Source organism: Mirounga leonina, unplaced genomic scaffold, assembly GCF_011800145.1.
Source record: "Mirounga leonina isolate KUSES-001 unplaced genomic scaffold, KU_Mleo_1.0 Mir_173, whole genome shotgun sequence".
Taxonomy (NCBI): domain Eukaryota; kingdom Metazoa; phylum Chordata; class Mammalia; order Carnivora; family Phocidae; genus Mirounga; species Mirounga leonina.
The window spans coordinates 69,137,043-69,159,304 of NW_023270447.1; the positions used below are offsets into that span (position 1 = coordinate 69,137,043).

Below are 22,262 nucleotides of genomic sequence, written 5' to 3' on the forward strand. Positions count from 1 at the left end.
TGGCTGGAATCTATCACTCTGGCCAGGGGGGAAAAAAAAAAGCATGTGCCGCTTTCTAACCCTTACTTTAGTAACTCCCTGTTGTCCTTCATGCCAACGTCCAGGCTCTGTGTTTAGAGTTCAGTTCTCTCCCCCACTGGACCCTCCCTGCAGCTCCCCACGTAGGCCAGAGGTGGGGCAGTGCTGGGGGGCGCTCCAAGGCCCAAGTACCAGAGATGGTCCTAAAGAAGGCTGAATCCACCAAGGAACAGAGGAGGGGGAGAGGAAGAAATGGATGAGGGGGGCACAGAGTTAACCAACAGAACCTCCTGCTTCCTACTGCACACGTCTCTCTCTTCAGATCAATCTGGCAGCCTCCCCAGCAGCAGCTCAGCTCATCAACCGGGCGCAGAGCGTCAACTCGGCGACAGCCTCGGGCATCGCCCAGCAGGCTGTGCTCTTGGGCAACACGTCTTCTCCGGCCCTGACTGCAAGCCAAGCACAGATGTACCTAAGGGCACAGATGGTGAGTACCCAGCCTGGGCCATGGCAAAGGTGGGCTAGGAGGAGGACAGCAGCAGACAAGTCAGGGCCGGGGAGGTTAGAGACGGTAGGGATTAGAGAAGTGGAGGGAAGGAGCACCAAGGGACAGGTGGCAAGAGGTAAGGGGTGGAATAAACAAGAGGGCAAATGGGAGCTTGGGTCCAGGCTCAATGACTCAAGGACAGGGTGGGTGCCCGGCTGAAATGGAGAAGCTTGCCAGTGATGCCTCCTTTCCTTCCCTAATTGTCCTCTTCTTATCAGAAGCCACTCCCCCAAATTAATTAGGGTAGAAAATGCAGGGGTCCATGCCCAGATGGTCAGTACACGCGGATACTTAAGCAAACACACAGACGTCCAGAAATGGGGTCTTAACCCCCTGTGGCAGTCCTTACAGGGACTGGCCACCACTAGCTCCAGGGCCGAATGAGAATTCCAGCCCAGGTGGTGAAGGTGGCATTCCACTTCATGACATGCTGCTGCCTCCACTGCTCTCCCAACTGGGCCCCCATCCAAATCAGGGTCACTCTCACCTGTTAATTCAGCTTATTTGAATGTGCCAAATGTGCTCAGGATGGGATCAGCACCGGACCTGCATACCTAGAATCTCTCCTCTACACCTGCCCCCTAAGGGATGCAAAGGTCCTAAGGTCTGGGTCCCTAAGATTTAGAAGAATTTCCAGGAGGCAATAACATCTAGCTGTCTGTCAGGCTCGGATCACTGAGTTTGATCTCATGTCTCCCATCCTGAAAATTTCTCTCTCCGGCTCCTTGACACGCTATCCTGAAGAAAACACAGTCCTACCCTCCCCTTGCTTCTGTGGCCAGAACTTGACACTTGGAGTTTTTCTGGTCTTGCTCCAGCACTTCCCTTCTTAACTCTGAGTTCACTGTGGTGTTCCATTCCCAGGGAATAGCCCCTGGGACACACAGTATGGAATAGACTTGCACTTCTCTAGGGAACGGGATGGCCGCAATGTGACCCGGCCCAAACTTGCCTTTGTCTTCAGTTTACTCATTCCCTTGCTCTACTCAGCCGCCCAGCTGGAGTCCTTCAGCCTGTCTGCCTCCCTCCCCAACGCAGGGCATACACGCACAGAGGAGTAGACATAGGTGCACCTCAGAGTTTGGGGAAAGCAGCCTGTGAGATATCAGCACGTCCACGGGGGAACCAAACGAGGCTCGCGGGGTTGGAAGCATCATGCCGAGACCATCATGTAGCCCGCACCCACCGAAGGAGATGGAGGCAGGAGCACGGCTCTAGGCACCCTGCTTCCTCTACCACCATTGTCTCCGCCCTCCCCACCCGAATCTAAATTTGACTAAAAACCGAGAAGAGAATACATCTAATTTGATCCCTTGGGCAGGGAGCTCCTATTCTGGCCCAGACCCGGAGGCAGGAGTCAGTTAGACCTGGAAAGAGGTCCTAGGGCATCTGTCTGAACCCAAGGTCCCTGCTCCCCGGGGTGCTACGGAGAGAGTGACTTCAGGGTGTCCCGGGAATGTTGGCCCCTCTAGGATGAGCTCCTCCCAGAGGCTTCTGAAGTAAACCCAACGTGCATCCCCAGATGGGCTCTCCTCTGCCATCCCCTTCACTACCCAGCCTGGATCAGGACGCTACAAGCCTCTTGAGACTTTCAGGTGGTCCCCCTGGACTCTTTCCCTCTCTGGCCTCCCTCTTTCCCCATATCTGCTCCTTGGCTGAACTGGCCTGTCCTGTGGCTGAGCCCACACTGGGCAGGTAAAAGGCACCTCGTTTCCTGTGATTCCAGGCCCAGCCAGGTAACCTGGTGCAGGTAGCTAGGAGCCTAGGCGGCACTGTTCCTTTGTCCCCTCAGCTCATCTTCACGCCCACGGCCACCGTCGCTACTGTGCAGCCTGAGCTCGGCACTGGCTCCCCCGCCCGGCCCCCCACCCCCGCCCAGGTGAGGATTCCATGCTGCTGGGAGGGCAGGGGGGTGGGCACCTCCGTAGAGGGGTACTGATATTGGGTATGGGCACAGGCCTGGAGGCACTTTGACTCTTTGGAAAGGTTGGGATCTCCTAGGAAAGCCGGGGGGAGACAGGACATCCCGATGCTCCCAGACTGACTCCTTAATTAATTCCGCATTGAGAAGACCTCAGCCACTCTTGACTCTGCTCCATTCCCTCAAACGTAGATCAGGAGTCAGAGAGCAACAGGCTGAGGCAAACGCGGTTGGCAATAATGGGTGGTCATTACTAGCTTTTTCCCAGTATAACTTCTGTGTTGCTTTTCAAGTGGAAAATCCCACTCTGGCTACACACACTAGCACCTCTAGTCCAGGAAAAATGGCACGGAAGAGGGAGCAAAGATAAGTCCTGGGTCCCCACCTTCCGCTGGGAGCACGCAGATACTGCTGTGGCTGTAAAGATTCTCAGGGCCGCGGGGCAACACCCCATCCCCCCCCCCCCCCCCCCCCCCCCCCAGCTACAGAACGGGAGAGCACTTGGGAGCCAGAGAATCCGATTTGTCAGGGCGAGTCTGGCACAGCCTCCGCGCGTCCAGCAGAGGGCACCAGGGGCCAGCTTGAGTAAGCACGCTGATCCTGGTGGAAACCTCATCCTGAGTGAGAACAAGATGATCCTTTGCCTGGTGGCCGCGCTGGTCAATTAACTTCCACTTTTGCCCTGGCCTTTTTGCGTGTGGAAAGCCCCATGGCCCACTGTAGCTGGGAATTCTTTCTAAATGGAATGCATCCCATCCTGATAGTTCGGGGGAGGAGAGGAGGTAACAGAAGGGAGAGAGAGCCCACCCGCCCCAGCCTGGGCGGTCGTCCCTTCTCAGAATTCAATTTCTTCTGCTGATGGATCCAATCACTAGCACTCTTTCTTGTCCCCTTTAGAAACTCTACCTGCTTCTGGTTCCTCTTTCAGTCCCTAACTCGTTTTCTCTCTTTTCTCTCTGATTTTACAACCTGCTGTCCTGTTTAGCCATTCCTAGGTCCATCCCTAACTCCTTCCCTGTCTTAGCTGTGTGTTGCCACTGCTCCTACCCACATTCTCGGGACTCCTATAGACCCCTCTTTTCCAGGTACAGAACTTGACCCTCCGAACACAGCAACAACCAACTGCAGCAGCCTCGGGCCCTACCCCCACTCAGCCTGTCCTGCCCAGCTTGGCCCTGAAACCCACGCCGGGTGGTAGCCAGCCTCTGCCTACCCCATCACAGGGCAGAAACACTGCTCAGGGTTCCCCCGCAAGTGCCAAGCCTGGCATAACTGACAGCGTGATGGAGCCACTCAAGAAAGGAGATGCTAACAGCAGCGTGCCAGGGAGCATGGAGGGCCGGGCTGGGCTCAGCCGGATGGCGCCCGCTGTGGCCACCCACCCCCTCGTTGCACCAGGTAAGGGCTCCAGGGACAAGGGTCCTATCCCAGAAAACCCAGGTAGACAATAGGGGAGGTGGAAACTTTCAGACTTTCCTTTTTCCCATGGACATGCTAAGATACCAGCCCCGCATCTCTCTTCACTCTTTCACTCTTGAGCAGTTCATCAGCTCCTGGTTCTGTACCACACCTCCATCTAGCTTTAGAGGAGGAAGCCACATCATTTGGAATCAATGAGTCCTTCGTGATGGGCACAATGGTGAATCTCGGAGTGCACAGTCATAGCTCTTAGCCTTGAGAAAGGGGAGGTTGGCAGGTGGGCCATTTTGAAATGCTCTAAGGGTCAGCAAAAAGGATAGGGATGAGCCAGATGCACACGAAACCACACAGGGAGATGAGGAAGTGGGAAGTTGATTTTCTCATCATCCAACAGACATTTGTTGACTAATATATGACAGTTCTGTTGCCAGTTCTGGATGTGCAGAGATAAATGAGACTCGGGCTCTGCCCTCAGGGAGGGCACCGTCTGGGAAGATAGACAAGTACAATGCGGGACAGTGTAATACTCATACACACAAGCTCTGGGCACTGCAGGGGCCCGGGGGAGCTATCTAGCTCCGGGCAGAAGAGCCAAAAAGGCTTGCCAGTGAGGGTGACACTTGAGAAAAAAAATCTAGCAGATTAAAAAATAATAATAATAACCAGATTACTTGTGAGGCAGATTCTGTGAGGGGGCTGACTCAGCATTCCCTGAGGCTGGACTTCTCTCCTTGACTGTTACCAATGTCCCAGCACTGCCTGTTGTAGGCAGTCTCTCCTTAGAAAAGCCTTAGGAGGAGAGGCTGGATGGCTCTGTCGCTTAAGCGTCTGCCTTTGGCTCAGGTCATGATCCCAGAGTCCTGGGATCGAGTCCTGTGTCAGGCTCCCTGCTCGGTGGAGAGCCTGCTTCTCTCTCTGCCTGCCGCTTCCCCTGCTTGTTCTCTCTCTCTCTCTCTGATAAATAAATAAAATTTTTTTAAAAAAGCCTTAGAAGCCAGCTTATCAGTCTAGGGAATAAGACCTCGCTGTTAGACCATGGAAGTAAATATAGCGATAGACTACATGGTTTTGCATTAAAGAGAGAATCACCCTGGTCACATCCCTGAGACCATCACTGATCCTCTGTCCTCATCCAGACCATTTTACCATCCATTCTAACCTGCCCTTTTTTTTTTCTTGAGAGCCTGTGTATGCCGGTTACTAGATTAACCGAGAGGGCCAGAATACAATGCCTTACCTAAATGGGTGTGCAGTCAAAGGGAGGGAGCGGACATAGAAGCAAATCCATTCAATTTCACAGATTTTATTAGAGAAGTAAGTCCAAGGTAAGTGTGGGCACAGGTGGCCAACTCAGTGCCGGGAGCTTGGGTCAGAGATACTGTCCCTCAGAGGAAATGGCATGTGAGTCTCAAAACATGAGTAGTTTACCCACCAGACAAAGTGGGGAAAGATATTCAAGACAGGGGAAAGCACAAGTCAAGTGTCATAATAGTGAGCAAGGAAGAATCTATGCTACAGTCTTTTATTTACCTTCTTGAGGTTTTAAGGACAAAGGGTTGGTGATTCTCTGCCTTTGGACAGTCACTGCTGAGCTAAGGAAGGCAGCTCCCTACAGAGTCCTCACTGCCCTGTGGTTCCAGATGTTTCTCACTGTCCAGGATTGCTTTCTTCAGAGATTAGTCCAGCCTCTTCCTATGGAGAAAGAAACTAGGCTCAAAAGGGTTAAGGCTGGGGATCTTACAGTGAGTTGACGGCAGCGTGGACGAGAGTGAGACCCCAAATTAGCACTTCTACCTTCTCATTCAAGCTACAAACCCTACAAACCCTACTTCCTGAGAACCGTTCCCGTCCAAGCCAAAATGTAGCCTCTCCCTAGATCGAAGCCAGCCCCCCAGATTCAAAGGACCCTTCAGAAGAAAGACCAGTTCTCGAGTTCTTCCTAAACATGCTAGGCAGCCCTGGGGTCTCGAGAAAACTGGGCACTGATAAAACATCTACTGTAATCTAGATCATATGCTAGGCATTTTTATGCACACCACCCCTTTTAACCTTTGAAAGAACCTTGTAAGGTTCTTACACAACACACCTTGTAGGTGTGTTTATCCATTTTGCAGACGAGAAGATGAAAGTTCAGAGAGATTACCCAAGTAACTTACTACATATGTCACTCAGGGTCACATAAGTGTGGCAGAACTGGGAACCAGTTCCATGTCTGGGTGAGTCAGATTCCGTGTTCTTAGTCATTAAGCTGTATTTGCCTCTCTCATTTCTTACAGTAATTTGGGTCTTTCCTAGGCCTTTCCTGTTTGCGACCCAAAAGTCAAAGAGCCTGATGGTTCTAAGTTCTGCAGTTTACAGAATCTAGTGGAGGGCTCTCTTCTCTTGAATCTTATAAAAGTGAACACCTGTGAGTTACAGGCTGAGGTCCAGGGCCCCAGGCATGGCCTGGGACTAGTAGTATGTGGCTCTATGCAATACAGAGACCAGTGGTTCCACAGAACTTTCCGTGGAGCAGCTGTGAGCTGCATCTAGATCACGCAAATCAGTGAGCCTTGCATGGTTCCTGCCTCCTGCCATCCCCTCCCGTTCTTCCTTCCTTCTTCTTCTACCCCTTCCTCTCTGTAAGCCAGTGGTTCCACTCCCCCACCCCTACCTCCCAGATGGAAGGCAGTGGGGAGGATTAGGATGCTGCAGATCCTCTCAGGGCCTCTGGAACAAAAAAGACAGAAATAATCCTTATGCCCTGCTGGGGGCGGCCTGGAACAGCACCTGCGCTGGGCTCCCGGGTCCTCAGGCAGAGGTAACTTTTGGCTTCCTGCCCAGCCAACCCACTGTGAATGAACAGAGGGATCAGAGCATGTGGGCATGCGCATGGGAGAGAGAGAGAGAGAGAGAGAGAGAGAGAGTGTGTGTTGTGTGTGTGTGTGTGAGAGAGAGAGAGAGAGAGAGAGAGAGAGAAGGAAGGCAGTGGGTTTTGTTGGTTATTGGAGCATTTTCAAGCTGGCTGGCTGGTTGCCCCCAGGGAGAGTAACCAGTGGAGACCTGCGGTGGGGGGCAGTGGGGGGATCATAGTGGAGAGGAATGTGTCCCCCTGGGGGCCATGTCCTCCCAGAACAGGCAAATGCTGTAGTCCCAGCTGGGACTGCTCCCACTGACAGCTGTTTGGGGGCAAAGCCCCTCCCCCGTGGCGAGCTCCCTGCTGTTCCTGCTCCTGTCACCTTGGCAACCAGCTTCTTTAGGATCTGCAAATAGAAAAGGTCTCTTATGCCCTGGAAAGGGGTGGGTTGGTAGGTGGGGGAGGGGAATAAGGGGCAGAGAGCAGAGCCTAAGAGGTTGGGCTTCTCGGAAAGAAATTCAAGGACAGAACCAGGGAGGGCACAAGAGGGGCGGGCGGCAAGTTCCCATGGGCCCAGCCTCCAGGGAAACCAAGTCCTAAGGGGGCTGGGCCACAGCTGCCCACAGGAGGCTTGGTTCTTGGAGTCCTTGTTCTAGGGGATAAACTCAGGGCCTTGGCTGCACACTCAGGCCCAAAGGTGAGGAGCGAGTTGCTGACCAGGAGGTTGATGCTGTGGAAAGAGGAAACTGTCAGGTCACTGAAAATTCTAGGCCCTTCCCACACAATCATGGTCCAGATGCCAAGTCTTTGTTCCGTCTCCTCATCCCTTCTCAGGTCTCATCAGAGGAGAGAAAACTCTCTGCTGGGAAGGCCTGCCACATAGCAGCTTTGTTTGATCACAGAGAGGGGTTTGTGTCAGGGAATAGTGATTTCTGTCTGTGATTGGCCCAACAACGTGGTGCTTGCTGATTCTAGGACTCTCGGGTACCACGTTGCTCTCCCAGAGCAGCTTCCAAGCTGCGAGAGAGACAACTGTACTTAGAGAATCCAATAAAAACAAAACATGCAAGTGGGCTCCTGATCTCGCTGGAGTCAAAATTCCCAACAATTTTGATGTTAAAATCATGCAACCAGCCATGAAGGCCATTTCAACTATCCACTGTAGGACCGAATTTAGATTACTAAGAAGTTCCTCTTTATATTAGGGGGGAAAGGGCTAGAGGATATCCGTGGAGGAGTTTTATATTTTGCTTAACACGTCATGGGTGTATACACATGCATGTGTGTGTGTGTGTATGTGTGTGTGTGTGTGTGTGACAGAGACAGAAGAAGAGGATACAACGGTGATACACAAAGGGCCTTGGAACTGTTGAGCCTTCTTTCCTGAAATCCTTCACCTAGGCTCCTATTATATTACCTCCACGGGTCATTGCCAGCCAATAATAATAATTACCGGTTAATAAACAACCATATCACAGGCACTGTACTAAATACCCACATATCTTACCTACATATCTCACTTAATCCTAACAATGGTTATTCCATTCCTCCAAATGAAGAAGATATGACTCAGAAAGACTAATTAACTGTCGTACCCAAATAGTTTTTCTGTCTCTTTAATTGTTTAGTTCAGCTCAGTAAATACTCATTTAGCACCTATTATGTGCCAAACATAATGCTAACCATGTGGGAGTAACAGAGACGAACAAGAGTTTAAATTCTAATTGGGGTTGTGGAAATCTGAGTTGTGCCTGAAAAATGAGTAAGTTTCAGGAACAGAACAGAAGGAGGATGATCTCAGCCAGCACTGGGAGGTACCTACGCCCAGAATGGCCGTGTGTGCATGTGACCTCTGTGCGTGTAGGTGGGACCTGCTCCTCCCTCCTTCCCCCTTGCCCCACTGCCATTAGCTGTGGGACTCCCAAAAGACTCAGTCCTGTCCTTCAGGTGTTTTACTCCAACACTTACCCCCTAAAGGAGCTTATCTGTTCTTACATTTCAGACACCTGCCACCTGTCTGCAGATGACTTCTCAAGATGTGTTCACCCCTGTCTTCATTCCCCTTCCCTATAGATTTCCTGTCTACAGAATATTCCCCCTAGGATATCACCCCACCTGCACATATTTTTTTAAAGATTTTTAATTTACTCATTTGAGAGAGAGAGAGAGAGAGCCAGCGAGAGCACAAGCAGGAGGGAAGGTCAGAGGGAGAGGGAGAAGCAGACTCCCCACTGAGCAGGGAGCCCAACATGGGGCTGGATCCCAGGACCCTGAGATCATGATCTGAGCTGAAGGCAGACGCTTAACCGACTGAGCCACCTAGGTGCCCCTGCATTCACATTTTTAAAATCTACAGAATTCATAAACAAAATAAAAACAAAAACCTGGCTGTGTTCCTCTAGGGAGGAATCCCCGTCCCCAGTTTCCTGGCCACTGCCCACAGTCGTGAGCCACTCTTATACCCCAGGCTCTCAATCTCAGGGTTATTTTGACTTCATTTTCCTTTACCGCAGAGGCAGAGTGTTATAATGGGAAAAGCCTGGGCTTCAGAGTTAGATCTGGTTGCAGACCCCAGCTTCCCTACTTACTAGTTTTATGACCATCATCAAGTTACTTAATCTCTGTAAACCTCAATTTCCTCACCTATAAAACTAAGATGATTGTACTTCCCACAGGCTGTAAAGATGAGTGCGGTGGTGCAGAGGTGACTGGCACAGAGTAGGCTCGCAACACCAACAGCTCCCTTTCCCTCCTGAGTCCCCTCTTCCATCACCACCCGGCTCATCGCCAAGCTCCGATGATCCTTCCTCTGTGTTGGCTCCCTGCCTTCCTCCAAGCCTGCTGACTGTAAGAGGCTTAACTGATGCCCAGGAATTCCCACTCACAGCTGCTAGAGTCATCTTCCTCAGAGACTGTGATTTCTTTCTTGTTTAGAACTCTTCACTGTATCTTTATTTCCTACTTTACCGGCTGCAATGCCTGGCCTGTAGGAGGGCCTCAATAAATAGCATGTTCATGACTTCTGATAAGACTGACTGACTCCAGGAGGGGCGGGGGGCTGCAAGACTCTCCCCAAATTGCCCACTGAGCCACTGGAATTGCTCATGGCTTCCTGGGACAGATCTTCTGCCTCCTCTCCCCCCACTCCTACCCCTTTGTGACTTACTTGACCCATCACATACCTTTTACCTCCCTGCCTTCTGGCAAAATACTCCCTCTTCCTTGGCCTTCCCTCCAAGATGACCTGCAAAGGTCGGAACAGCCTCCAGCTCATATCCCAAGGCTTGCCATTTTACTTTGTGCTCACTGGCTTTTATTATTCACTTGCCCATCAGCATTTTTTGAGTGTTTGTGACATGCAAGGCACTGTGTCTCATCTGTCAAGTAGAGTAGATTTTCCCTTAGTGCACCACATTGTCGCAGTCAACTGGAAACTACTCTCAGCTCTTGCTTATAAAATGGGAGCACTGCCCACTTGCCTCATCGGCTTACTGTTATGCATAAATGGGATTCAAATTATAAAAATGCTTTGAGGAGTTCAAAGCAACATGCAAATAGCTGATGTATTGTAAGAAGAGCTTCATTTGATGAGCATCTCCTAGGTATGAGCAAAGCCAGTGAACCTTTTTGTGATTTAAACTTCATATTCCATGTGATGCTAACAGCTACTCTATGTGGTGCATATGACCATTTCTAGAACAGGAAATCAAAATTCAGGGAAGGTAAGCAATTTGTCTAAGGTTGCACAGTCGATAGGTAGCAGAACCAAGCTCCAAACCCAGATCTGGCTCTAAAACCCATGCCTTTAGCCACTTACGCTGTACCGCCATCTCTCTGCCAAGGTGGGGTGGGGGCAGACATGCAGAAGCCAGTTTCTTTTTTTTTTAAGATTGATTGATTGATTGATTGGTTGGTTGATTAAGAGAGAGAGAGCGTGAGAGGGGGAAAGGTCAGAGGGAGAAGCAGACTCCCTGCTGAGCAGGGAGCCGGATACGGGACTCCATCCCAGGACTCCAGGATCATCACCTGAGCCGTGAGCCCAAGGCAGTCGCTTAACCAACTGAGCCACCCAGGCACCAGGCCAGTTTCTTTTTGAATGCTCCAAGCTGCCTTATTAAGGAATTCTGCTCACAGAGGATATTTGCTAGTTTTGCCAGATGGCTGCAGCGCAGGCCCAAAGACATGAAGGCATAGGCAGACCACCATGGCGTGCCCCTGCAGTTGGCAAGCCTGTTGTTATAACCTAGTATCTTCTTACAGGGAAACTTCCCTTAGCTCCACTTCCCCTTCAAACCCTTAGCCCTCAGCACAGAGGAACTGCATCATGGAAAATTCATGTGGCTATTGCTTTAGGTTTTTCTAAAAGGAGCTTCCCTGTCTATTTGTGTGTATGTGGGGCTCTGACCTCTAGAGTCAGCCTCAATCTCAGTCACTCCCAAGGCCTGATCCCACGAGACCTCTTCAGAGAAGAGCAGCCTCTTGTGGATGCCAGCGTAATTTAGACCCATCCCAAAGCTGCCTCCTTGTCCGGCTCCTCTGCTGTAGACACTCTGGGCCTGGCTGTACAGGATGCCCTACAGCTTTCTGAATGCACCGTGGCATTTTAGGTCTCTGGGTCTTCCCACGTGCTATTCCTTCTGTCATCCTCCTAACTCTGCGTCATGGTAAACGCTTCCTCTGGGAAGCCTTCTCCACTCTTCTCAAGCTGAATCCCTTTTTCTGTGTTCTCACTATTCGGGGCTTATCTCCTATTGCAACATTTACCAAGAACGGCCAAGAGTAAACGTCTCTTTTACTAGACTATAATCTGTTCTAGGGACCATGTTTTAGCCAGCACCAAACATAGTACTTGGTTTATAGTGGGTTAAATGGTTAAAAGTACCTCTTCACTTGCTAAGCCTTGAAGAGTAGTGGGCAGTAAAGAGTTATGCCATCCTCTCTCACAGGCATCCCCCCTCACCCGGGGACCAGGTAACTCTAGTAACTCTAGTCCATTATAGCAGAGTCTAGAAAAATAAGTGTACACGCAAGCCTAGACCCGTGAGGAAGATGCTGACAGCTCTGGTGTATTTTGGGACAAGAGTCTCAGCCTGTCTGGGGCAGTGAGCTGTTTCCTGCATACTTAAAGCCTTGAGATCAATAGAGATTAATTATTGATAAATTCTGACAGTGGATGCAGTGAAGGGGGCGTGCCAGTAATCCCTCCTGCCTGGGGGACCTTAATCCTCTTGTTGCTAACAACCAACTGGTTTGGGAGCAGTGAATTGGCCTCTTGAGATTCTAAAGAGGCCGTTCAAGGTTAGAGCACCAGACGGGAAGATGAGCATTGCCTAGAGTCTCTCTTTTCTTGCTAGGATCTAATCTGTGGAGGTCCTGGCCCTGCCCCTCCCCTGCTCCATAATAGAAAGGGCTGATGGGGCCTTTCAGGGTTGAGGTCCCGTGGAAGCAACCCTCTGTTCCTTAGAAGCAATGGACTCTACAGCAGGAGGGGATGGGGGAGCCAAAGTGAGTGCAGGGGGAAAAATGAAGCTACTGGGCATTAGAAAAAAATTAAGAAAAAGAAAAAAGAGATTTCTGTGCATTAACATTTCATAAACTGATATGCCCCATCCTACCTGTGGGGAAGAGGGGCATGGCCTGCTCTGGTATCATGGCTGCAATCAGAAAGGCCCTTTACTACCCCAAACTGAGGTGGAGGGCATGGCAGAGGGAGAAGCATTCATGGGTCTTACCATGATCAGCAGCAGACATTTACTAAGCATCTGCAAGCATGTAGAGTATCATGTTGGACAATGTGGAAGGTGAAAGAGACATAAAAACTTTCCACCTAAATTAAAGCATATCTTTTAAATTAAGAAAAAATTTAAAAGCATCATAGAACATGCCTTTGACTGAAAAAGGATAGTTGGAAAGATAGGAAACATACACAAGAATAAAAGCATTCCCGTTTGAGTTCATCTAGGACACCACCGATTGCAAGATGCACCATTATTGTATTAAACTCTAAGGAGGAAAAGCACCACCAGTTGAACTGACAGCAACTGCAGTATGAAGCCCAGTTCAGAGGATGTTATGTTAAAACGGGGGGTGGGAGGGAGTAAAAGAATCAATTTTTAAGTATCAGTGAAATACGTATACAAGATAGCACATGTTAAATCACAAATGAATCAAAGAAACAGAAACCTTCAGGAATTCTGTGGGAAAACCCATAATTGAGAGTTAAGGCAAAGAGGGAGACAACAGGAGCTGAGCCTGAGCCAAAGAAGCTTAAGTCTTTGGATCACTGAAGCAGAAGGAGGGCATTCCAGAAAGGGGAAGCACCGAAATCAAAGCCAGACAGGCACAGTGGGATATGACGTTTCATGCACAGCGAGTAGAGCAGTTGGGGTGGGTTGAAAGTGAGTGCAGGAAGGTAGTGAGCAGGGGTTGAACAGGAGGAGGGTCTTCCATAAACCAGAATGCTGCTTAAACCAAAATGATCTGGGGGCTTATATCCCTCTCATCCGTGTTCTGGGTCTAAAGAGGAAAGGTTTTGTGGGACAAACAAGCTGGAGTCCCACAGTGTTGTCATTCGTTCGTTCGTTCATTCATTCATTCATTCATTCATTCCCCAATACTCATTGAGCATCCCCTAAATTCAAGGTTCTTTGGATGAAATAAATGAATCCCATAAATTCTGCCTACTAAAAGAGATAAATCTTTTACTAAAATAACCATGAAATAGGTATCATCGTTACCCCTTTTAAAGATGATGACACAGCAGTACAGAGAGGTCAAGTAACTTGCCCAGCAGCACACTGCTAGTAAGTGGCCGAGCTAAGATTCAAATCCAAGCTCTTTGACTCTAGAGCTTACACTTGACCACTGGACACACTGCATCTCTGAGGGCGGTGCAGAGAGACCTTGGTGTAGCTCAAAGGGAAGGGTCTCCTCGGCTGTAAGGGCAGGGAAAAAATTTGACTTGTATGGCACTCTGGGCAGGATGAGACAAGGCATAACCTCTGTGCGGAGGACAGTGAGTAGCAGATTGCTCAGATCAAAGCAATAATAAAAATCAAAAGGTTGCAAAGAGATCTTGAATGCCAGGGGCTTTACACAGCAGACAGAGAAGGATCCCTGATGGCTTTTTATCAGGGGTCAGATCTGTGTAATCTATAAGATGGATTACAGAGAGAAGAAAACGGAATCAGAAAGACCAATTAGAAAGTTATCGCAATACTTTAAATAAAAGGACTTTTGGGCGCCTGGGTGGCTCAGTTGGTTAAGCGACTGCCTTCGGCTCAGGTCGTGATCCTGGAGTCCCGGGATCGAGTCCCGCATCGGGCTCCCTGCTCAGCAGGGGGTCTGCTTCTCCCTCTGACCCTCTTCCCTCTCGTGCTCTCTGTCTCTCATTCTTTCTCTCTCAAATAAATAAAAAATCATAAAAAAAAATATAAATAAATAAATAAATAAAATAAAATAAAATAAAAGGACTTTTGACCCAGGATAATGCCGGAGTTAAATTGTGGTCTTTGCTTTTTATTAACCTCAAAAGGTTACGGATGTACACTCCCCCAAAATACCTTGAGTCTTTGATCTATGAACTTATCTAAGGCTTCATGAGCTTTGCTTCCAGCATGGCATAGACTAGCATCATCTGTTCTGAAACAATGCCTCCGGTTTTCCATGAGCAGCACAGAGGGGAGAGAGTGGGGTAGTGGGATAGACAGGGACACCCTGGGAGATCGGCCCAGCAGTTGCTTTCCCAATCTTGGCAAGCAAACGTGTATTGTCCCTAACTGTACTCTATGCGCTGGAGACTTAGAACCGTTTTCCTCTCTGACCTTCTTTTTACCACCTTATACATCCTGAATTTTACAGTACTTTCCTATGATAGCCACCCCCATCAGATTAGAGCTGGGAGAGACTCCTGTGCTCATCTCACCCAAACCTCCTGTTTCAGAGAAAACTGAATCGCTGAGAAGGAGCAGGACCCGCTCTGGCCACAAAACCCGGGAGTGGTGGGACATGCCGCAGATGTCCAGCTCCCTGCCCCGCACCTGCACTCGCACTCACCTCAGATGGGCAGCCCCTGGAACGACTGTTCCCGGGGCAGGACTTCGTGACTTTGGACTGAGAGACAGAAAGGTTGCTTGAGTTCTCAGTGACAGTGCCCATCCTTCTGCAGGTCTTCGTGGCCGCTCGAGCCTAACGGGGCACTGCATGGCGTCTGTGGGATCTCCCAGGTGCCTTCTCAACAGTCATCTCAAAAAGTCCTGTTTGTCTAGTTTGCCTGATTAACAATCTTTGCCTGATTAAGTTTTGAGCTATTTAATGTGGAATTGGAAGACAAGGCTTAAGTTGGAGGCAGGGGCAATTTATAGTCACTAAATGCCTGCTGGCAATTTCCGTTTGGATGTTATCTACCATCACCTCAGACCCAGCGCATTTCTCTAAAACCCCTTTTCCCTCTCTCTGCCTCCAGTGGTCAGTCACCACGGACCGTGTTGTTTTCCCTTAACACCTCTTCTTTCCTTTCTTTCCTTTCCTTTCCATTCCGATTGGCCTTCTGCTTGGAACTTTGTGTTGGGCTGTGATGAGATAGTTGGGAATGGATATGTAAATAGACGAAATTTAAGAAAGAAGCCCCCCTCCCCAATTCAGTTTGAAATCTGCTTGCTTTGCACCTGTCAAGATCACAGGATTCTTTTAAAATGTTAGCTCAGGATCCAAAATTTGCCTTTATTCTTATTGCCTGGGAGGCTTTGGTTGTAAAAATCCATTTGTGAGCTTCCAGCTGTGACCCTCTGCATTTGCAAGGCACAGCCTCTCTGCGGTGGCTCCCCAGCTGTGGGAGTCTTGGTGGAGGGCCTCCGTCAGGCAGGACAGATTCAGAGGAGCTGCCCTCATGGCGAAGCTGGCCTGGATGCCACTAGGCAGGGTGAGGAATAAGGACAATCAATCGCTGAGCTGAATCCCTGAATCCCTACTATATACAAGGCATGAGCGAGACACTGAACAGATTACTAAAAAAGTATAAGAATCCTCACCTCAAAGAGTCGGCCTGGGTAAAATGGGAGAAGAAAAGGCTAGCGGCATGTAGCAACAAATGAATTCCAGTTCAGGACAAGAAGTTTATGTCTTTAGCACCCATCCGATGTAAGGCATTAGGCCCAGTTCTGGATAAAGAGATCCAGGATAGTTTCTGACCACAAGGGGTTCATGATCTTGAAGGGAAGGCAGCTAAGAAACAATTATAGTACACGGTGATACACGTTCTTATGGTAGACGTCAGTCCAGCATACTTTGAGAACCTAAACCGAGATTGAAATCATCACTCTAATTATAGCTAAAAATGATCGAGCATGACTGTCTGCCAGGCACCATGCTATGCACATTGCGTCACTTTTTTTCTCTTTTCATTCGCACAGCTTTTTCTCATTTCATCCCTACAACAACTTTCTGGGTGGGAACTGTTTTTATTTTCAACTTTCAGAGGAGGAAGCCGAGGCCCAGAGAGGTTTAGCAGCTAGCCGGAGGGCCCTGTGTATGTAAGAGAATCCGGGGCCCCATGTGCAATCCACTCTCCCTGGAGGAGGCCCAGCCCGAGCAGAACTAGGGTTGGGTTGGGTGGAGGGAGGCCCCACCAATTGCAGGCTCAGAGAAAAGCGAGGGAAGGGCACGGAGGGGACAGAGAACATGGCACGCTGTAGAATCTGAAGAGCTGGCCTGGTCCAAGAAGGCTTCCCAGAGGAGGTGAGTCTTGCACTGGGTTTTGAGGGGCAGCCCGAGGGAACAAGGCTTCAGCACAGGAGGAAGGCAAGGAAACAGAGTTGGGCCGTGGCAGTGGCCAGGCCAGGCCAGGCTCTAGGTGAAAGCTGAAAGATCAAAGCCCGAGACCTCGAGTCTGGGAAGCCGTCGTGATACGGAGGTGGGGGGGCAGAGTGGGGGCCACGGCAGAAGATGAGGTCAAGCTGTGCCCCCTGACCTGGTCTGTCCCCCCCTTCAGCCTATGCTCAGCTGCAACCGCACCAGCTCCTCTCGCAGCCGCCCTCAAAGCACCTGCAGCCCCAGTTTGTGCTCCAGCAGCAGCCCCAGCCGCCAGCGCCGCCGCCGCCGCTGCCGCCGCCGCCGCCGCAGGCCCGGCCCGCGCTCCAAGCCCAGCCCCACCCCCAGCCCGCCGCGGCCCCTCCCAGCCTGACCCTGCAGCCCAGCCCCGAAGCCCGCGCCATGCCCCTAGGCCCAGTGACACCCGCCCTGCCTCTCCAGTGCCCCGCGACCAGTCTGCACAAGGCTGGCGGCACTCAGCACTGTCACCCTCCCACGCCAGACGCTGGGCCTCATAATGGATACCCCGAGGGCCTGGCCCACACCCCTCAGCGCAGGTTCCAGCACGCTTCGGCTGTCATCCTACAACTGCAGCCCGCCTCACCAGTGGTGAGTAAGCCAGTGCCAAGGTCCAGGGAACAGACGGGAGCACGCAGCTCCGTCAGCGCCACAGCGCCCGCCTGGAGGTGTTTTTGTCGAAGTCCTGTCTGGGTGATCCAAGAAAGCCCAGGGGCCCCTCCCCAATTTGGGGCTGGCTGAACCTTAACGTCCTTGCCGGCCACCCAAACTCCTCGGCAACGGGAAGTATCCGAGGATGTAGAGGCAATGTGTGAGCAGATGATCCCTGTCCTGTCCCTTCATAGCCCCAGCAGTGCGCCGAGGATGACTGGAAGGAAGCAGTACCTGGGGAGAAGAGTGTGCCCGAGACTCGGTCTGGCCCATCACCCCACCAACAGGCCATCGTCACTGCCATGCCTGGAGGCCTGCCCGTCCCCAAGAGCCCTAACGTCCAGCAGCCCCCAGCTCACGGTATGCAGTGGAGTGGGGCCCTGGAGGGAGGGGAGTGAGTTGGCCTTCCTGGCCATGCCCTGGCACGTTTCACTTGGGCGGGTAAACCACCGCAGGCCCACGAGGCAACAAGGAAGCTGGGTGGGTGGAAATGGGGCTGGGGGGAGGGGGAGGAGGACTGGAAGATGAACCAAAGGGAAAGAAAGGGGACTCAGAAGATAGAAAAGAAGAGAGAAAGAAAAGGAGAGTTGAAAGTTCTAGATCCAGACTCTGAGGCCTACATGTCATTGCTGTCAGGTGTATCTGCATACCCATACGCCAAGTTGAGAGTTCAGGCAGGTTTCCAGTTGTCTCAATTCTCTGCTTTGCTTGCTCCGAGAAGGAGTTCTTGAAATTGGAAATATGACAAACAGCTGCCATAGATCAAAGATACAGCAAATGCCTAGGGGGAGCCAGAAGGGGATTCAGAATGAGTTCAGCTCATGGAAAGCGTTTTTGAAAGAACTGCTCAGCTCCGGGATCCCCAGCTGTCTGTCTGTGAGTGCCCAGTGACAAATGGCCTTCTCCATGACTGGGTTTCAGGACACGCTGCTGGACCCCTCTACCCTGTTGGGAGAGTCACAGCATGACCTCTGGGTCCCCTCTCTGCTGGTGCGCAATCTTGGCCCAGATCTGTGACATTCTGAGCTGTGGGCCACCTACAAGTCAGGGAGGCAGTTCCAGTCATCGGACTAAGTATGTGCTGGAGTCGGGGCGGGGAGAGTGGAGAGACAAAGAGTTTGGAAACTCAAGAAGGAGAAATGAGAAGACAAGCACTTGGGGACAAAGTAGGGGAAAGGGCTATCAGTGTCCTGTAAGGAATAGAGGATAGGATCAAGGAAAAGGAAAGCAAAAGAATGTGGAGAAAGAACATCAGGAAAAAGACAGGAAGGAGGCCATCCGTTCTCTTGGCACACTTGCAATAAGAAGGGATTCACCAGTTTGAAAAGCAGCCCATTCCACTGTGGAGTTGCTCTAATTATCAGAAAGTTGCTCTTCAAATTAAGCCAAAACCAGCTCTCCTGGAACTTCCATCACTGGCTGTGAACATCTTGGGAATTCTAACAGTCCATCTCCTGTCGCCTTCGTAGACAGTTACCGTGTCTCTTTCCTCTCCTTCCCATTAAAAAAGGGAAAATCTCCAGGCTGCATATCTGAGAATTTTTTTTTTTTTTAACCCATCCCATGTCAAGACCTCCCATTCCCACCACCATCTGGTAATTCTTCTTTAGCCACATTCCACCTTTGCATTAATTCTCCCAAAGTGTGAGCCCCCAAATTAAGCACAGTCATTCCAAATATAAAAAGCCACTGGCCACCATTGGTTGGCAACTAGACGTAGCTTCATACGCCCTTCAGGGGGCAGGACTGTTTTGCAGATCTGCATGGTATGGTAGGGAGGAACTGAGATTTGTCTGCACACCTACTAGGTGCCAAGTACTGTTCTAAGTTTTCCTTCCCTCGTTCATGATAACCCTGAGAGAGAAATATTATTGTCCCCATGATTCAGAGGAGGGAATAAAAGCCCATAGAGGGTCCAGGTCACACTGCTGTAAAGGGCAGTGCCCTGACTGTGGCTCCGAGCGTAACTCCCTCACCTTCCTGCATCAGCATGATGCACCCAGAGCCCCGCAGTAGCTCCTCCCAGCCAGGGGAATGACACCATTGGCTCATAGAGCACTGTCACCTGAATCCCAGAGGGCTGGGTTTGGGGTTTATTTTTTATTTTGTTTTTAAGGTTTCTTTTAACACGGACTGCTATCATTCCAGGTCTCCACAGTCTCAAACTTGTACAATTTATATTTTGAGCCCAAATATATAGTTAATTATGCCTATTAAATGTTATCTTGTGAATTCAGCCGGTAGTTCCTGCCCAGCAAGAAAATAGTTAATAGCTAATATTTACTAAGCCCTCTCTGCCAGGCTTTATGTGTATTTCCTCATTTAGTCCTGACAGTAACCCTATGAGGTAGAAGGGACTTTTATCATCCCCATTTTAAAGATAGGAAAACAGACACAGAGAGAATCAGTGAGGGGGCAGAAATGTTTTAGATCTGGATTTTGTGATTCTTTATATTAATTCCTCTGCTTGACTTTGCCATCTGTAAATCATATAGCATGTTCCCTTTGTCTTTAACCAATGTGCTGATAGAAATGTTGAATAGGACCCGACTGAGGACACATGCTCTGTCTGCAGGTTGGTGATAATATGCATTCTTTGTTCAAGTACTTGTTATCCAGTAACTCCTAAATGAACTGACATTTGCCTATCTTTCTCTGTCTTCTCTATAAAGCTCTCAAAAATCTCTTTTTGAAATCTATACTTATAACAAGCATCCTGTTCCTGAGGTACTATCTCATGAGAGAAGTGGGCTTTGCACAGTGGAAACAACTGTGAACCACCCAAGACTTAAATATTTATCCATTCTATGTTGGAATGCCTGCTCGTTGCAAAGCACTGTGGGCTGGGAGGTAATACATAGAGAAATAAGGTCCGTGCCCTACCTTCAAGGAGCTTAAGGTCTGCTGGGAAAGACGAGAAATGCACAGGAAGAAAACATACAATAAAAACCAAAATGTGATAAATGCCATAGAAGGATTATAGGTAAGTACTTTAAAAGTTAAGAGGGAAGAGTTACCAGCAAGTAGAGATTATCAGGATAGATTGCTGAGAGGAAGGAGCGTTGTTCTAGAGCAGAGGTTGGCAAACTACATCCCACCTTGAGTCACCTTGTACGTCTCTTGTACCCCTCACAGCTCCTAGCGTATCTAGTGAATGAATGTGCTTCGCCACGACAATCCAGTTTAAATCAGTGTGGTTTAGGAAGAGAAGTAACATTTATTGGGCTCCAACTGTGTGCCAAGCACTGCAGGCAATTTGTGTAAATGTCCTCAGTTAACCTTCACAGTAAGCCTAAAGAGTAGGCATTATCCCCGTTTATGGAGGTGTAACTGGGTCACTTTGGTCATTACTTCTCTGATCCTCAGTTCCCAGGGGGGAGAATAATGACTACTTGTAGCGTTACTGTGAAGCCTAAGTGGGGATGCGTGCGCCGAGGGCTTGACACATACTAAGCACTCGATTACTGCTAGTCGTTATTATTATTGCCTCCGAATTGGCCGGGCGGGAGTCAACAGTCCGCCACGCCACTGGGGACTTGTGACCGGCCGCGGGCACATGTCCTCGCCGCGCGGCGCCCGCCTCCCTAAACCGGAGGCCGACGTCCCTAACCCGTCGCCGGTTCGGGGCGCCTTCCGGAGGGCGCGGGGCGGGGCCGGCGCGGCCGCACAAAGGAAGCGCGCGGCCGGGCTTCCGCGCCGGCGCCCCGCCTCCCGAAGACCCCGCCCCGCGCGACCAGACCCCGCCCCGCGCCGCGCCCCGCCCCCGGCGGAGGCGGCCGCGGGAGCCCTGCCGGGACGCGCCGCATTGTCTCCGCGGCGGCTGCAGCCCTCGAGCGCCCGCCGCGCGCGCGCAATCCGGCCGCCGCCCGCGCCCCCGCCCCGGCCTCGCGCCCCCGCCGCCCTTTGTTGACGCCGGCCAGGCCGGTGCGGTCGGATGCGCCGCGGCAGCCCCGGGCCCCGGCTCGGAGGCTCCCGGCGGAGAGGAGGCGGCCCGCCCGGGCCCGGGACCCCGCGCGAGGCGGCGCCCGGCCGAGGGGCTGCGTAGGCCCCGCCCGGCCAGGCCCAGCCGGGCCCTGGACAGGTCAGTGCCCGTGGCGGGGGAGGGGTTCTCGCCAGGAGGGGGCCCGCGGCCGGCGCTCGTCGCACGGGAAGCCGGGCACCGCCCTCCGGTGCCACTCCCGGCCCGGGCCTGCTCGGCTGCCAGGCCGTGCCAGCCCGCGACTCTCGCCCTCTCGGCGCCTGGGTGGTGTCCTCCGCCTGCCCCCCTCGTCGGGGACCCTGCCTGCTCCGCACTCCCCCGGAAGCCGCTGTGTCAACCTCAGCGTGCCAAACGCTTCCGTGTGTGTCCGCGCCCCTGCCCCCGGTCCCCGCACCCCCCACCCCCCACCCCCGTCCTCCCGGGACGGCGATTTACCGGGGCGATGGACGGGTCGTTTAGGGGCAGGGCTGCTGGCATCCGCTGCGCTCTGTTGGTAGGGGACTACCTAGCTTGGAGGGCCTGCGGCTTCGCTGGAGAGTTTTGTTTTTAATCTAGTTTCGGTCTCACGAGGTTTTTAATTGGATGGAAAGGACAAGCTGTTCTGTGTCTGTCCTGTCTTCCATTTTTAGAAGAGCATTTTCTCTCTGTCCCATGCCAAATGAAGGTATGCTGAATTGTGGATTCTTTACATAAAAATCGGGATTTGTGAGATTTCTCTATTTAAATTGAAGTCCGCAGAGAGGGAAATAATTTGCCCAAGGTCAGGTTGCAAACTGATGGTGAAGCTACAGTCAGAACTCGTGGCCCCTGACTCCTGTATGGCTGGATACCACCAGTCTGTGCCAGCGATACCCCCACCATCCCAACTCTCTCCATCCCTTCCCCACCCCCGCCGTCGATACCTAAACAGATTTCACTGACATACTTTCAGTTCTGATAACTTTCCTTTCCTCCCTACTCCATACCCAGAATGTTCCCCTTCTTCCAGTGCGGTCTACAGACGCAGTCTTTTTTTATTATTATTATTATTATTATTATTATTATTATTATTATTATTATTATTATT

At 51.0% G+C, this 22,262-nt stretch overlaps 1 protein-coding gene across 4 annotated transcripts in view; it reads left to right on the forward strand.

The window, feature by feature from the left end:
• PHC2 (polyhomeotic homolog 2) overlaps positions 1-22,262 on the forward strand; it is a 109,953-nt gene that overhangs the window by 61,933 nt on the left and 25,758 nt on the right. For 2 of the 4 annotated variants that reach the window (XM_035019163.1, XM_035019162.1), the window contains 5 exons: positions 341-505; positions 2,358-2,444; positions 3,572-3,884; positions 16,730-17,157; positions 17,412-17,577. In XM_035019163.1, coding sequence (XP_034875054.1) covers positions 341-505; positions 2,358-2,444; positions 3,572-3,884; positions 16,730-17,157; positions 17,412-17,577 — 1,159 coding nt within the window. Of the gene's footprint in view, positions 1-340; positions 506-2,357; positions 2,445-3,571; positions 3,885-16,729; positions 17,158-17,411; positions 17,578-20,993; positions 21,299-22,262 lie in introns of those variants that run through there. The other 2 variants (XM_035019164.1, XM_035019166.1) reach the window with 2 other exon arrangements.